Genomic DNA, 16767 nt, shown 5'->3' on the forward strand with positions numbered 1-16767 from the left:
CACAATCCAGAGAAAGTTTTTAAAAAAAATTAAAATTTTTGATTTAATTAAATTTTAGTTGCCAACATGGCATATTGGGTCCCACAAATTACCACGTGGCACACACATGGCAAAGATTGGTCCTTTATGGCTGAAAAGACGAAATTACCCTGCCACGTAGACGCCACGTCAGCATTTCTAACGGGGTTATTGACGGAGTTGACGGAATCGGGTAACGTGGGAAACGGCATAAAAGTTCAGGGGGTTATATGAGACAAATAAAGTTCAGGGGGTAAAGTGAGAAAACACCTAAAAGTCAAGGGGCAAATGTGCTAATAAGCCTAATAATAAATACTTGTAGATCGAGTTCATAGTTCTAGAAAATATAATTGACCAACGGTTCATACCCAAATGTACTCGTACTTTAAATGAAATAACTATTAAATTAAAAAATATTATTGATGAAGGCAACATATTCATCAAATTAAAGAAAAATTATATATGTACTAATTTTTTTTCCTAACTATTTATTCACAACCTATGTGGCATATGATATAAACATCATATTTTATATTAAAAAAAACAAATAATGTGATAAAACCGATATAAAAATGTTATATAAATTGAGAAAAAAAGGTTGACAAGAAAAATTAAGCTAAATAGCATGTAAGTTGGTGACATTGATAATAAAATAAGCAATTTTGAAGATTGTGAGTTAAAAAAATTATTGTACGTAATCATAATATTATTGTCATGATAACGTACTGTTACTAATCTATTTAAATTATAAACATGTACGATTTAAAAGATTTAGAGTTTTAGAAATTAATGATTATATATGTGTTACAATTTAAATCTATATAATAAAACAGAATAGTTTTTTAATCTTAAAATTTATCTCCGGGTTCGAATAGCTGAGATTGTTTTAGCTTTTATCCAATAGTCTGTTATCTATTTTTTAAATTTATTTTCTCATTCGTGAAAATTAATTTGTCATATCTCTCTCCTTAATTAATTTTTCCTTAATATTTAACTTTTTAAATTAATTTCTCCTTAATTAAGTAAAATTAATTTTCACATTGTACGTGCCACCCGGGTTATGTGATATCATCATCAAACACAATAATTTATCGCGAGTCGAGCCCACACCTATTTATGGAAGTCGAAATTAAATGGGGCCGATTCAATTAGTTGATGGTCTACAAGCCTAATGATGTCACTGAGCAGCCATCAAAGTTCCCAATCCCTTGGACCCACAAAAGAAATCCAACGGCTGAAAATGGTGTCTCTGCTGCCACGTTGATCCCACGGATACAAAATACGTTGACCGTTGCACTTGACCGACCATCAGAGCGCGCGCGAGAAAGATAGAGAGAGGTGATGCTAAGCGCGTCGGTACACGCGCCCACCCTCTGTTTTCTCTCCGGTTCGCCTCCCCACCCTCACCCTTGGTCCAAGCACAACACCAAGCAGGCTTCCATGGCCACCACCTCAGCTCGTACCTCTGCTCGTATCGCAGTTGTCGGCGACGTCGTAAGACTCTCTCTCTCTCTCTCTCTCTCTAAATTTCGTATTTTTTTCGATATTTTCACTTTTTTTTTGTGTTTTTGGTTTCCGAAGCATGATCATTGGAATCTAGAAGAGGATACGAAGGCACTTCAATTGCTGCAGGTATACACTTCCCTCTATGTCTTTAAATTAAAAATAATATATCTTTAAATTTTGGGGGATATGTATGTATAGTAAATTCTGCAGATTAATAGTGTAAAGAGTTTGATTTTGATTTGGCCATAGATGCATCTGCTGGATTTATGTGTAACTAAGCTTGTACATGTATTACTGTTGTTTGGTTTGGCCAAGCTCGAGCTTAAGCTCAAATTCAAGGTTTCTCTGTCTCTTTACTCGTCGAAACCTTGGTCCAGAATTGGATATGATTTGTAGGTATTGAAATTTGGTGTATCCGGCACAACTTGTACACACTCGTCTCCAATTGTGGCCAGCCCTTGTTTGAACACTTAAAATAGATAGCACTGTTGTTCTATTTTAGTATTCAGTTATTCACCACTACTTAATATGATATCATGATCATCCCTAAATGTTTCTTGGCTCCATATTAATCGACTCTGCCCCCTAAGAAAACCCTTTTGTGCAAATGCTTTTCTTTTTCTTTGTTTTTAAGAATTGTGTTTCTTGTTGTAGTTATATATCTTTTTCCATTTCTACAAAAAAATTTTATGTCCTGCGAATCTAATATAAGTTTACATTCAAATGCAGCCAGATTTGGTTCTTTTTACAGGCAGGTTCCATCCTCACCGAATATTCATCTACCTAATATTTTTCGATGGTCCTCACTTTCCATTTTCAGCGCCTTCACTTTCTTTTGTTTCCCAATTGGTAAGCTAAGTAACTTTGGCATATATGAAAGAGTTTTGTCCATGTTCGACTTGGCACCAACACGCATGACACTTAGCCACAGCATGTCCCTAAGTTTTGAAGTAAACTAAATTAATTATCAGAAAAATTTAAAGAAACAAACTTAGGCACTTAGCCATGGATGCTTCAAGCTCAAAATTATGTCTTGCATCTGTGCCAATGTGGCAGGTAAGTTTTATTTGTTTTACTTAAAACTATATTTATCTTGTTTTTGTTTGTTTTGGCCTTCTCTTTTCCTCCATTTTGCTCAGGTGATTTTGGTGAAGAGAACATTGAACTCGTTCGCAGTGTTGCAAATCTTAAATTTGCTAAAGCAGTTATTTTGGGAAACCATGATGCCTGGCATACAAAACAGTTTTCTGAAAAGTAAGTTTAAATTTTATGGCCTCATTAGAGTAATATTTCGTCTTCTATTTTTACTTTCTCCTAAGTGTGTCCATATGATTTAATCATAGGGTTCAATCATTCTTAATTTATGTAGACACATAGCATAGTCATTGTGTAACTATGGAAATCACTGCTACTGACCATGTGTGCTGTGCAAGTGCATACTTGCCCTTACATCAAATACGTTGATGTGCTTTGTTTTTATATTTATAAGGTAAAAATGTAATTCTGATTCTGAGTCCTTAATAGTCTGTTTATTTAAATATTTGATTTTGAATATCAGGAGAAAAGATGGAGTTCAACTTCAGCTAGAATGGTGAGCTTGTCTTATCTTCATGATTTTCAGATATTCTGATATTTCCTTTTTCTTTACATCTTTGTTTATCAGTTATTATTTTTCATTCATAAAAAAAAACATATTTTCCTCTTATACTATACGTAAATTACACTCAAAGTATTCACAGTTGCATAAGTCATATCAGGTTGGAATAATTTTTTCTTTCTTCTTTTTAATATATTTTCCATGTGTTATAATGCAACTTGAAAAGTTGGATTGAAGAATGTATCCAACACAAGTTTTCCACTATATTCTCTATGATTTGCATTTATATAAATCAAATTTCCAAAGAAAAGAACTGAGGATTCTTTCTGGTCACCAATTTGAGTATTAAAGTCTTTTTCATAGATTGATGAACACTGTCATTTCAATCGGTATACCTTTTTTCAAAATTAATTTCCAACAACGAAAGGCAGATAAAATTTGATTGATGGAAGAGCTTTTGGTTGCTAGCAAGATCGTGATATATTTATCCTTCATAAACCAGGCTGAAATGGACATTGCCGAACATAAGCAGGTCCAATGGTTCCAACAATCCTCAATGATGGAGCAGCCTGCGACTGGATTAATTGGGAACAAAGAAAAAGAAGATAAAAGAATAGAACATAAAAATTATAGATGTTGCTGAAATATTATGATGATTACTTTACTAAAATTAAACAGTGTTTATTTTTTAAGTTGGAAGGCTATATGTCATGCTTGGATTGTTGCAACTGTAAAAAATTGTGTTGTTAACTGGAAATACTTTTAATAATCAGTCTTGGCGAGGATCATGTAGCTTATCGGCGTTTGGACTTTCCTAAGGTAAAACTGAGCATTATTGGTGGACGACCTTTTTCTTGTGGGGGAAAGAAGTTGTTTCGAGAAAAGCTTCTGTCTGCAAGGTATGTATTGTTTTAGCAGCTGTTGATCAAAAGCTTATATGGTTGTGTTTGTACGCTTCAAAGGAATAAGTCAACCATTTCCCTCTCAAATTACAGTAATTCTTAACACTCTTCTATTACAAACTAGGTCTGAATTTTAAACAACACAATTGTGTCAGCCGGTTGGGTCATCAATTCTTTTGTAAGGCATCAGCTTTTCTAAAATTGTAGTCTAACAGCTTCTTGCTTTGCTTTGCCTGATGTGTTCTGTTGCTCCTGTGTCACACTCATTGTGGCTTAAATTGTGACTTAATGCATTGAAATAACCTCTTAGGTATGGGGTCCAAGACATGGATGGAAGTGCTAAGAGAATCTACAAAGCAGCTTTGGGTGCACCAGAGGACCATTTCGTCATATTTCTTGCCCATAATGGACCCACAGGTTCATCAGTCTGCTAAAATCAATCATAGATTGGCTTTTTGGAAATTTCATTTTAATGAAAATTTCTGAGTTCACTCTTTGTGCAGGTCTTGGTTCTAACTTGGATGACATATGTGGGAAAGATTGGGTGTTTAAAGGTGGAGATCATGGTGACCCAGGTAATAGTTAAGCTTTTGGCCCTAAATTGGAACATTTCTCAATTTTTTAGGTTGCTAACCCTATAAAGGCCACCAAGGGCGTTTGTTATTTTTGTAATCTTAGTGTTACACATTAAATTGATGTCACTTTCATACTCAGCCTTTTGGATTGCTGCTTGTGAATTGTGACCTGATGAATCTAAGAGGGTGGTTATGGAAAGGAAACGAGTCATATCCTTGATCATGTGATTTGTTCATCTATATTAAGATGTAATAAGTTAATAACATAACCACTATGTTGTTCTGATACAGATCTAGAACAAGCCCTATCCCTCTTAAAAGAGACTGGAAAATTCTGTGGTCCATTAGTAGTGTTTGGTCACATGCATAAAGAGCTAGCAGATGGAAATGGTCTTCGGAAAATGATTGTGGTTGGGGCCGACAACACTATATGCCTGAATGGGGCCATTGTTCCGAGAGTTAAGACACTAAATGATGCACAAGGAATTGGCAACAAAAGCTTCATGAATAAGGAACCTCATCTTTCAACACCAGAGTCCTGTGGCACCATGCGTGCCTTCACTTTAGTGGAGATTTTTGATGGATGAGTAGATAAAATTGTCGAAAGTTGGGTTTCAGTTATCGGAGACAGGACCAGATTGGAAGAGGAGCACATGTTATTCAAAAGTCCTAGTTAGATTTTTCTGATGTGGATTAGTTTCAGCCATGTTGTATGTAAGTACATTTTCTATGGATCCTCTGTGTCACAAGATGCGCAATATTGTAAGGATTCCCTGCTTTTGATACCAACTCCCATGTAAAAGCAAAATAGTTGTTAGCCCTGTTGGGTGTATATGCTATTAGGGTTCCAAACAAATCAAGTTTTATGAGGAACACGAAGCTCATCTCCTTGTTTATGTTTAAATTTCGTTTATCAAATAAACAAACACAGAACTGGAATCCTTTTTTGCAAGAGATACCCGAAGCATCACAGTCTTCCCAGTTGTAGAGCACTCAAACTTGTTAATGCACTGTTCTGATGAAGCTTCATACTTGTGAAGACAGCTAAATAGCTAGGTTCGAGTCTTCTAGAAACCTCTCTTTGAACCATTGTAGAAAAACAAGAGTGTAATTTCCACATAGCAAATTGGTAATGAAATTGAGGATCTGCCACAATTAATTGTAAAATCCTAAAAGTTAGTGAAGATAAAAACCCCTGTTAGGTGCCTCCTCCACAAGTTTTGTGAAGCTTGTAAATAGGTATGATACACATGCACACACCTTTTGAACATAATTTTTTCAACTAAGTGATTCCTTCATTTTGGTATTATTTGGTTAATGTATAATGAGGTTGGTCAAGAATCTCATCTGTGCCTTTTGTTGCATGAGGTGACCAATCTTTTAAGGATTTGATGCCCACCATTTTATCATTTTTCTGAAGCAGCAAAGGAGCATTTTCTATTTTTATTTCCCTGTTAATCAAAATATATTATTTGGGTATCATTATCAAACTGATTATCCATTTCCTAGATTTCCTCAATTTTTTGTGCAATTATATATATAAAGCAAGTCATGGTACACACTACACAGCATATTGGATCTTTTTTTTTTTTTTTTATAAATTAATATCTTCTTGCATTTCTCCTTCTAGCCCTAGTATCATCATATTATTATGAAATTGAAAGGGTATCAGCACTACCCAGCTTTCTTTTTCTTTCCTTTTCCCCTGGTTAGTGCACAACTTCCAATCAGTCTATGGGCTTTTTTGACCCAATATTCTTTTCCTTGGTTAGTGCACAGAATTAAGACATACCCAGTTAGCCTAACCTTTAGCTGTACTATTCACTTATGAGATCATCTAGTCAACTAATGGTTGAAATCACAGTTAATCCTAACTTGTCAATTTCAGTCTTAATAAAGTCAACTAATCATAGGGAATAACTTCTATCATTGCAGTTGCAGCTGCCCAACAAAGAGCCTTATCTACAATGCTCATATATGTACAGGGAGCCATATCATTGCTTGATATGCATCTTTCATCAAACGCTTGAGGTGTCATCTTTATTCTATTCAGTTTTCATGTTCATTTATTTGGTCCCCCAGCTTAAAGCACAAGGTCCCCCACTCTACTCCTTAAAAGGCTAGTCAATTAATTTCCTGATGACATCTCACATCCCCATTTGGGCCATTTCAATTCAAGAAACTATTATATTCTGTAGGACCCCCAAAGTACATACATAATTACATATACATATTATGTACAATATATCTGATCTCAAATTCACAATTAAGTTAACCACTGTTTTCTCTTCTTTTTTTTCTTTATCATTGGGAGACTAACATCAAATTCTTATTGAACCTACTTTAGAGTCTTTACAGACTTTATTCCATTGTCACCCAAAGCAAATTTGTCCTGTATGAATTAAAAATGGGGAAGCTCTCCACTGACTAGTTTAATATCAATGTGTCAAACTAGCATTGCAGCTCTCACTAATTTTTGTTTTTTGTTTTTTGTTTTTTGTAACTAAATTACAAATTTCCAAACTTTCCACATGTAATGTTTCCCTTTTACTACACTTTTGTACATAATTGTGCAAACATCACTTTTGCAACCCTTTATCATAATTTCTTAAGCAAAATTAGATGATTTGGATCTAAAAGACTAAAACTAAGAAGTTATCAACATGGAGATTAAGTGGGTAATTTTGGGTCAAAGCTGGAGGAGACAGTTGTGAATTGACTGAATCCGCAAAGCATAGCAAGCAGGCAAACCAACTGTCATCTTTTGGTAAAAACATGGCTCAACAAAGCAAAGCAAGATGAGGAATGCCTGATTCTGACATTTCTGACCCCTCATTCTGCCACTTCTCCCTTTCTTCGAAGATCCTTGCAGTTTTTGACCAAATCTCGGCCGTCCATCTTTCCCTTGTAATCTTTCCCTTTTCTCATTTTACCACCCCCATCCATTCTTTGGTTATTTTGTCTTCAGATATATATCGAAGAAGAAATTTTCCTTATTTAGTGATTTTTTTTTTAATAAAAAACCATGGTTTATGTATATAAATCATACACATTTTATATGGTTGCATATGTTTTTCTTATGTTCTTTCATAATGTTTTTAATAATAATGTGAGATTATAATCCACAGTTTAATATGTTATATCCTTGGACTTAACAAATTTAAAAAATGTAAAGATTTCTATAGTTTAAGATGATTTGTGTTTGCTCATAAAAATAAAGAAAAAGATAATTTGTGTTAGACAAGTAAAACACAAATCATTTGAAATTTCTAAGGAGAATTAGTGAAACTACCATTTGAAATTGTTGTTAATAAAAATCATTCCTGTTACCCTTAGGCCTCAACCATTTTCTTTTTCTTTTTCCTATTTGGGTATAACGGTAAAAACCATTTTCATTCATGTCCACAATTTATTCGAAGGGCAAATATGTCATTTCACTCTCTCTCTCTCTCAAAACAAGGGGTGTCATGAACTGATAAAAATAGAGAGAACTTGGTACAGTAGTACACATCATCATCAACCTTCTCTTGTTGTTTACAAACAACACATCCTTAGGAAAAATAAAAGTATTTACAACAATGTAATATGCGATTCTGTTTCTGATTCTGCGTATTTGTTCCTCTCCAACATCAGTTCCAGCTCACCCGCTTAGATCGGATCTATTTCTGCCTGCCACCCTCCTCACCTTTCACCTTTAATTTCATCTGATGCCACCTGGTTTGCCTTTCCATCATCCCCAGTAAAATTTCACAGAAACCAAACCCCCACCCCCCCCCCCCCCCAAAAAAAAAAAAAGAAGAAGAAGAAAAAAAGAAAACCCCATTATTGATTTTTATTTTTTGAGCATGAACAAGAACAGCAGAAGCTCAGATAAAGAAAGAAAAAGTGCACCCCATTTTAGCTGTTTCATATATGCCTGAGCCATACCCAATTGTGTGTTGTTCTGCCTCTCCTTGCCAACTGGGTCTGTGTTAATGGGCAATGTAACGGCTGGTGTGGCTGCAAAATTTGCTTTTTTCCCACCAGACCCAGCAACCTATGATGTGCACAAAGACGAGAATGGCAACCTTGTGTTCTCGGGAGTTTCAGCTGATAAGAACATGGACGTGCATTTGCTTGAAACCAAAGGAGGAAACAAGGTCGTTGCCACGTTTTGGAAGCACCCTTTTGCCAGGTTCACGCTTTTGTACTCGCATGGTAATGCTGCTGACTTGGGTCAGATGCACGAGCTCTTCATTGAGCTCAGGGCTCACCTCCGTGTCAATATTATGAGGTATTCAATAATTCTCTCTTTTCTTTCTCTTGCTTGCTTTGGAATCTATTCTGGGTTTTGATGGCTTGGCTTGTTTTCAATTAATATGAAATGTATGGGTCTTTCTGGTTTTTCCTAATCTATTATTTGCGAGGTAGGTTTTGCTTTTTGTTCCTTTATTTTCCTTTCCTTTTTTGTCCTTAAATTTTAGAAATGATGGATTGAATACCCATTCAGTGAATTTGGTCGTACTCTTCTCTTTCGTGGTTAAATGAACACCCATTTTTTTTTTTCCTTAAAATAAAATTGCTTGTAATGGGCCTTGTTTTAGTTGTTATTGGTCTCTATTGTTCAGATTATTGATTGTTCTCCGTGTATTTATTTGGATAATATTTTCTGAATTTGCTATTTCATATTTGAAACATGGATGGTTGCTTTCTTGCATGTTTCCTCTGTTTCATTAATGGAAGGCTTGGTGCTGCCGGCTTCATAAACTTTTCATGTTCGTTTCGTTGGGCGTGAGTCTAACTCCACCAAAAAGAGACCAAGTGAAAAATTCTCTGTAATGCTAGTATTCTATTCAAAATTTCAACATCCATTGTTCTAGTAAACAATGGAAGCTATTAATATTTTATTTTAAATTTTCTGGCCTTATGTTTATTGTCCATACTAACACTCATAGATATTCTGTTTAAGCTTCAACTTTTTGACTGATTATGAAGCCTTTTTATTTTTATATTTTTGTGGGGTTGGGGGCTGGGATGGATTAATAGGATGAACATGCTCTTAAACATAGAACTTACTCTGCCAGCACTTATTTTGCGAGTGAGAGTTCATTCATCTTTTTTTTTTTTTAATGTAAAGTTAAGATTATTCTGATGAGCTAAGCTACAGTAATTATGAACCTTCCCATATTATTTACTTCACATATTTTTCTTTGTGACAGTTATGATTATTCAGGATATGGAGCATCCACTGGTAAGGTAAGTATTAAGTAATCTATTGAGTTAGTTTGCACTAAAAGTTTCTATTGATAGGAGCAAGAGAGCCCTTTATCAATCTGTTGACCTGTGTTGCTAACTCTGTGACTGACAAGTGTTAATCTTGCTAATTTGTTTAGCCATCTGAGTTCAATACATATTACGACATAGAAGCTGTGTACAATTGTTTAAAAAACGAATATGGAATACAGCAAGAGGATCTGATACTGTATGGCCAATCTGTTGGAAGTGGACCAACACTGCACTTGGGTTCTCGCTTACACAAACTGAGAGCTGTTGTTCTTCATAGTGCTATCCTTTCAGGCATACGAGTCTTGTATCCTGTCAAGTTGACCTTTTGGTTTGACATTTTCAAAGTAAGTAATTGACCTGTGTTCTCGGAATCTCACTTATTCTGTTGCAAGTCTTAGTTACTTGAATTCGTATTGAAAAGCTTTGTTCAATATTTTCAGAATATAGACAAAATACGGCATGTCAGCTGTCCGGTTCTAGTTATACATGTAAGTACCTATTCCCTTCAGTTACCTAAGTTAATTTGCTTGATAACCATTCTCTTAGAATTCAAAGAACTTGTGCTGTGGTTCCAATCCCCCCTCCCTCTTTTCCTTAGTAAAACTTCTGTCTAGCGAAAATCATTAGAAAATCCTAATTTTAGAATTGTTCTTTGAGATATGACTGCTTGACTTTTCTGGATTGGTTTATCATTCTAGTACTATAGCATATATTTATCAGTTTGTTAAAGTTTTCATAAACTATTTAAATTTGTTTCAAATTCATAAAGATGCTGACAATGCCCCTCAGAGATGTTGGGCTAAGAATCTACCCAGATGCTTAACTAATTATCTTGCTTTCACTTAATGAAGAAGCCACACATTAACAGCTAGAGTTTGGAATCGATCCTACATGTGAAGATTCCTAGTGAAATAATGAAAATTTGGATACAAACAGGTAAAGTCCCACTGGAGCTATTACAACTCAGGTGACATGCATATATCAGAATGGATACCTTTACAAATTATCCAATAAGTGCAAAACTTATCAAAACAATTATCGATCAGCAAGTTGGTTCTAGTCATTTATTTTATTTTGGAACTTCACTTTCTGCTGGGTCTCTATTGTCCAGCAAAAGTAAGTTCTCATTTTACTTGATTAGGCATGGTATTCTGAAATGGAAGTTCAAGAATAATTTCTCTTGTTGATGGTTGCTTCTGGTTTGATTCATTGATATGCTGCTAGTTGTGATGCATCTTTTCAACGGACTATTTTCAGGGAACAGAAGATGAAATTGTTGATTGGTCTCATGGGAAACGTTTGTGGGAACTTTCCAAGGAAAAATATGATCCGTTATGGGTCAAGGGTGGAGGCCACTGCAACCTCGAAACATATCCTGAGTACATTAAGCACTTGCGCAAGTTCATAAGTGCGATGGAGAAATTCTCACAGACAAAACAACAAACGAAGAAACAACTCACTTCTAACCCAAGTATAGAAGTAAAACACAACAAGTGCTTGAGATTTGGGAAAAAATAGCCAGTTTTTTACATCATTTGAAAACAGATAGTTCCATTGCATTGTGACCCGGTCTCCTCGAATAGCTATGATTGCTTGCATCATGGACCCAGTGTTTGGCAGCCAAGCTATCCAGCTTGGTATTTTCTTGGTAGATGAACGGATAGGAATCACATACATAGACTGATCCAGATCCAGTTCAGATTAACCAATTTTGGAGATGGGGAATGCAACTTACATGTACAATTCAAGTGATTAGCTTCCTGATCTGGATGTCATGTATAATTAAAAGAAGTGTGCTTTATGTAAAGACTATCATCAATTGCTGAAAAAGAAAATACATGGGTTGCTTTCATTTACTTTGTTGGCTCAACTGAGTAATTGGTACTCCATAAATCAATTTTTGTAAGGTCACTTAATTTCATCAGTTTTCTTTCGTTTAACTCTTCTCTACAAAACAATTTAATTAAAGTTTCCATCAGTTGTAGCATGTTTTGTGCACTCATAAAGCTGAACATGAAAGATAAAATCAATAGTGGTAACATATCAAAATTCAAAACCGGGTGGAAGTATGTTGGTGAAGTGGTAGAGCTAGCATGTTTAAAAAGACTTATAGAACAAGTGGTAGCTAAGCACCCTATAACCGGGTGGAAATTAATAGACTCATGTCCCATAGCTTCATGGCAGGTAGCACACGTCCCAACAGAAGGATTCCAACATTAAGAGACGCTTGGTTCCTTTCTTCAATTCTTCCAATCGTGCTATATGTTTTAAATGGGTACGGTTTGGACCCACTTGTTTTACTTCTCTTCACCCTCGAACAAAAATGGTGGAAAATAATGACAGTTTAATAGAAGAAAAACAAAAAAACGCTTTCCATTAGTTGTAAGGATTTGGATTTTATGGTTAATTTACTTGTTTATGTTTGTTTCAATTATAATCTTGTAATATAAATTTAAGGATTGTGTATCTCTATTGACACATATCCAAAATGTATTGTAAATTCATTTTATTTTTTGCTTCTTACCCTTATATAATAAATACGTAACTAAAATTTAAGTCGTGTCGAAATAAGTAGAGAATTCAGATCCTATATAAATTTTTATTTTTTTATTTGGTTGCCATCAAAACACAGTGTAGTACATTGCATGTAGTTGCAGCCAGAAGCAGCTGGATCCTACTGAGATTAAACAAAAGTTTGGAATGCATGGCCAAAAGAACACCAAAGTTTGAAATTAACAAGACATTTAATTAACTCATTTATATTAATGTTGTGATTATTGAATGAATGATGGCTTCTTCTTTTTTTACATTTAAACCCAAATAAAAAGTCAATGGGAAGTTGGGAACTAAAAACAATTTGTAAACAAATTCAGTCCTTGAGTTCAGCTCACGTGACCATTAACGCCATAACCACGTGGGGAGTGGAGTCCACATGAGCTTCCTCTGTTGTCTCTTACATCCTGGAACCGACGTGTCTTTTTCCGTAAAGGCTGCATTTTCTTTCTTTCTTTCTTTCTGGTTCTGGGCCTGGACTCAGGAATCTAAACGGTCCCACGGAAGACTGAGCTCGGCCAATGAATCTCTGAAACGTGGCATCGTCCTACCGCATACAGAGACCGCTTCTGTCCTGCACGACAAGTGTACCCTTCTTTTGGTACTTTTAATAGCTCAAAGTCTGACCTAATTCAACCAAGGGTGTTGCACTCTCCTTTTCGAAGCGTGAATACACGCTCTTCTAAAGAAAAAGTAGAAAATGTGTTTCATCCAAGAATAAAAATATAAAAAATTCTTTAAATATCGAACTCAAAATTTATAGATATATCGATTTTGGTAAACATCGGTGTAAAGAAAATTGAGTTAGATTTTGTTCTTTTGTTGATTTATTGTTGATTAATTATGATTAGTGGATGAATTTTGATCTAATTAGGGTTGAATTTGGTTTGATTTCATCTTATTCCTCTTTTCCTTCCTAAATTTTGAAATTTTGTATACAATTATGTCAATATATACTGATATTACAGATATTTTGTTGACATAGACCGATACTTTTTCAATATATACCGATATTCTGCCGATATGTATCGATATTTTTTTAATATATACCGATATATCGATATTTTTTTGACATATACCGATATTTTTTTTGACATATATCGATATCGGAGAAATATTAGTTATAGTTTATTTAAATATCAGTAAATGAAATTACGGATATCTCAGCGGATATATCAACTATATCGTGGATACTTTTATCCATGTTTTAGCGACTTCAAATTGGCTACTTTATGGTCACTGCTCTACATATAAAGTAAAATAACATAGGCAATTGATATCTAATTTCTGGCATTACTTGTAGGTAATCTGCATGCATACCTAATCCAATCACATGAAAAATTAAAATCCGAAAAAAGAAAAAGAAGCCTATTCCTCATTCTATTCAAATCATACCAAGAAAGTACACATAATGATAATAATAGTTACTGAAAAAGAAGGATAAAGTACACCATATATATATATATATATATATATATATATAGATCTCTAGCGGAGAGTACGTACATAAGCATTAATGGAGGACAAAAGAAAGACTTTTGCACCCATATTATTGTTTGGAGTTTGGATGATCGACGTTGATGTTAATGTCTTTTACAATGGGTAATGAGACTGCAGCCGCGCGTGTAAGGATTGGCGCGTTGTCTTTGATTTTGACAGTAGTAGTAAGAATCGCCGCGTCGGTCACACGGAGCGGAGTTTCTCCTGAGGACTTCGTAGGAAATGTATCTTTTACGGCGGCCAAGTGAACGGCGGGCAGACTCAGACTCCATCATCATCTCCATCTCGTCCCCGATGACGTCACCCACATTCACATTCACATTGGGATTGTTGATAAATGATCTGCCATCATCATCATCATCAACGTCGACCTGTTTTTCATGTTCATGGCGGCTGAGTCGACAGCTGCCAACATCATTTGATGATGACCCTGCAGCCACCATGGGCATGGCCAGGAGAAGCACAATCAGAATCAGGCACAGCTGCTTCAGTTCCATCGAGATATCAAACCAAATGGGTTCACAAACAAATTACTCAGCAAATGGCCGAGTTAAATAATGGGTGGGTTGGGTTGGGTTGGGTTGGGGTGGGGAGACAACACAAGAAAGAGAGCACATTCATTTAAGTAGTGTAGTACGTACGTTGATGACAATCTATTGATATATAGCCCAGCCTACCTTCACTACCTTTTGTCCCTGTCCGGGAATTAAAGAGAAAGAGAATGAAGGATATATGGGTCGTCGTTGCATGTCCCATGCTGCATGCATATCGTACTGTCAATCTAGATAGAAGCTGATTATCTTCAGAGCAAAGTTGTAAATGGTGATATATAGTTGCCCATCTCTTCCTTTTTCCTTTTTTCTACTTAATTGGTTGTACATTGTCATGATGGGCTGTAGAAGAAGGAAGTAAATACATAAACAAAGAGGCCTGCAGGTTTCAACTTTAAAATGATACACATTTTTATATGGGAAATTTTGGACCTATTTCCTCAGTTTGACGCGTCTTTAGTTTAAGCCCTAGCTTGCATGTGACATTTTGATTTTTGAATATGTTTGAAAAATATGCATTGGTTTTTTTATTTTAAAATTGTCCCTAATATTAATTAAAGACTGGTTGCAGCTTTAAATTTTAAAGTGGTTGCAACTAGTTCATCTTTTTTATGAACAAACTTAGATCTGACTGGTATTTCTTCAAAACAAATCCATAACAATTTAATGGAGAAAACAATTCAAAAGAATTGATTAATTGAGAAGCTTAAACCCTCAACAATGCCAATTGATGAGATAACATATCTGTGAAGTAATTCACAATTGAAGTTCGTAATTTCTCTGATCAAGCGATTCCATAAAATAAAACAAATTCTTGCAGATAAAATGAATAAAAATAACAATAAAAATAAAATCTTGACTTTATCTCCAACACAGACCCGATTTGGGTTTCTTCAACTTTATAAAAATAAAAATAAAAATAACAATAAAATAACAACTTTTTAATGGTTTCCTTATTTTTGATTTGTTGATTTTCTGTTTTTTAATTAATTTAATATTTATATTACTTGGCATGGTGTCAGTCCATGCGACGTGCTTATTTGGCCAATTGGCATCTAGCAAGTAATTGCAACTTTATCATTTAACGGGAAAATAGATGGATGACTTAAGATAGGTACTTTAAAGTCAAAACCCTTAAACCTATTACTTGCAATAGGTGTCAAAAATTAAACGCGAGGTACTAATTTGTAATAAGTGTCAAAATTGAAATATTAAATTGTAATTTATCTTAATTTTTTTTATTTCTTCTGTGATAATAGATAGGAAAAAATGATAAATAAAGTACACTATAAATGGGATATTATTTATTTATATTGACAATTTGACACATATATAATAAATAAAGACAATTAGCTTGAAATTGATTAATCAAAGGAGGAATTAATCAAAATCATCATTGCAATACGATATTGATGATGATTCGAGAATGGAATTACCCATACTGAATTATTATTACTAACGCGGCAGAAAAACGAAGAAAAAAAGTACGTCCGGGAGGCACTTTTTCTTGGTCTTTTGTTGTTGGAGGTTGACGTTGATGTTAATGTCTTTTACAATGAGTAATGAGACTGCAGCCGCGCGTGTAAGGATTGGCGCGTTGTCTTTGATTTTGACAGTAGTAGTAAGAATCGCCGCGTCGGTCACACGGAGCGGAGTTTCTCCTGAGGACTTCGTAGGTAATGTATCTTTTACGGCGGCCAAGTGAACGGCGGGCAGACTCAGACTCCATCATCATCTCCATCTCGTCCCCAATGACGTCACCCACATTGACATTATGATGGCTGAGACGATAGCTGCCAACATCGTCGAAACTACTGAGTTTGGACGATGAGTCTGCAGCCACCATGGCCATGGCCAGGAGGAGCACAATCAGGCACAGCTTGAAACCCATCAGAGCCAGATATCAAACAATATTGCTCTTTCTGTCCTTCCTTCCTTCCTTCCTTCCTTTTAGAGGAGGGAAAGAGAAACAGATTAATGGATTGGTGGAAATAGACCAAACACTGGTAGCCTTATGAACCTCAATCTTTCGCCTAAAAATAAACACACAATTTACCAAATTAAATGGAAGGTGCCTGGCCTTCCCGTTTCTTCCTCCTTCCCTATACGTGTCATGTGTCAATATAATTGAAAATTGCTTTATTTAATTATTTCTCTATTTCTAACCGCTGCCTAATTCCTCTCCTCTATAGTTGGAAACTTGGAATGGAATATTGTAAATCCAAACAAAAATTAACAAAAACAATCCAAAAAAAAAAAAACAAGGGCCGGAACCTTCGTAGTTAATGCCTATTTTTAGT

General features: G+C 35.1%; 3 protein-coding genes across 3 annotated transcripts; 2 read left to right on the forward strand and 1 right to left on the reverse strand.

The window, feature by feature from the left end:
- Positions 1-1243: 1243 nt before the first annotated feature.
- LOC147285763 (Calcineurin-like metallo-phosphoesterase superfamily protein) lies at positions 1244-5482 on the forward strand. The gene is made up of 9 exons (XM_086244008.1): positions 1244-1512; positions 1600-1650; positions 2254-2275; positions 2664-2778; positions 3083-3115; positions 3895-4020; positions 4334-4440; positions 4527-4598; positions 4890-5482. Exons 1-9 carry the CDS (start codon positions 1360-1362, stop codon positions 5183-5185), a joined length of 975 nt encoding a protein of 324 aa, XP_086100134.1. The 5' UTR covers positions 1244-1359; the 3' UTR covers positions 5186-5482.
- A 2950-nt stretch (positions 5483-8432) lies between these two features.
- On the forward strand, positions 8433-11683 carry LOC147285764 (alpha/beta-Hydrolases superfamily protein). The gene is made up of 5 exons (XM_086243401.1): positions 8433-8871; positions 9797-9833; positions 9971-10207; positions 10304-10351; positions 11121-11683. Exons 1-5 carry the CDS (start codon positions 8573-8575, stop codon positions 11379-11381), a joined length of 882 nt encoding a protein of 293 aa, XP_086099527.1. The 5' UTR covers positions 8433-8572; the 3' UTR covers positions 11382-11683.
- A 4324-nt stretch (positions 11684-16007) lies between these two features.
- LOC147285765 (protein RALF-like 4) lies at positions 16008-16358 on the reverse strand. The gene has a single exon (XM_086245823.1). The coding sequence runs from the start codon at positions 16356-16358 to the stop codon at positions 16008-16010; it is 351 nt and encodes a 116-aa protein (XP_086101949.1).
- Between the last annotated feature and the right edge of the window lie 409 nt (positions 16359-16767).

The sequence above is a fragment of the Dryas octopetala genome, chromosome 5 (assembly GCF_963921425.1).
Source record: "Dryas octopetala chromosome 5, drDryOcto1.1, whole genome shotgun sequence".
Lineage (NCBI taxonomy): Eukaryota > Viridiplantae > Streptophyta > Magnoliopsida > Rosales > Rosaceae > Dryas > Dryas octopetala.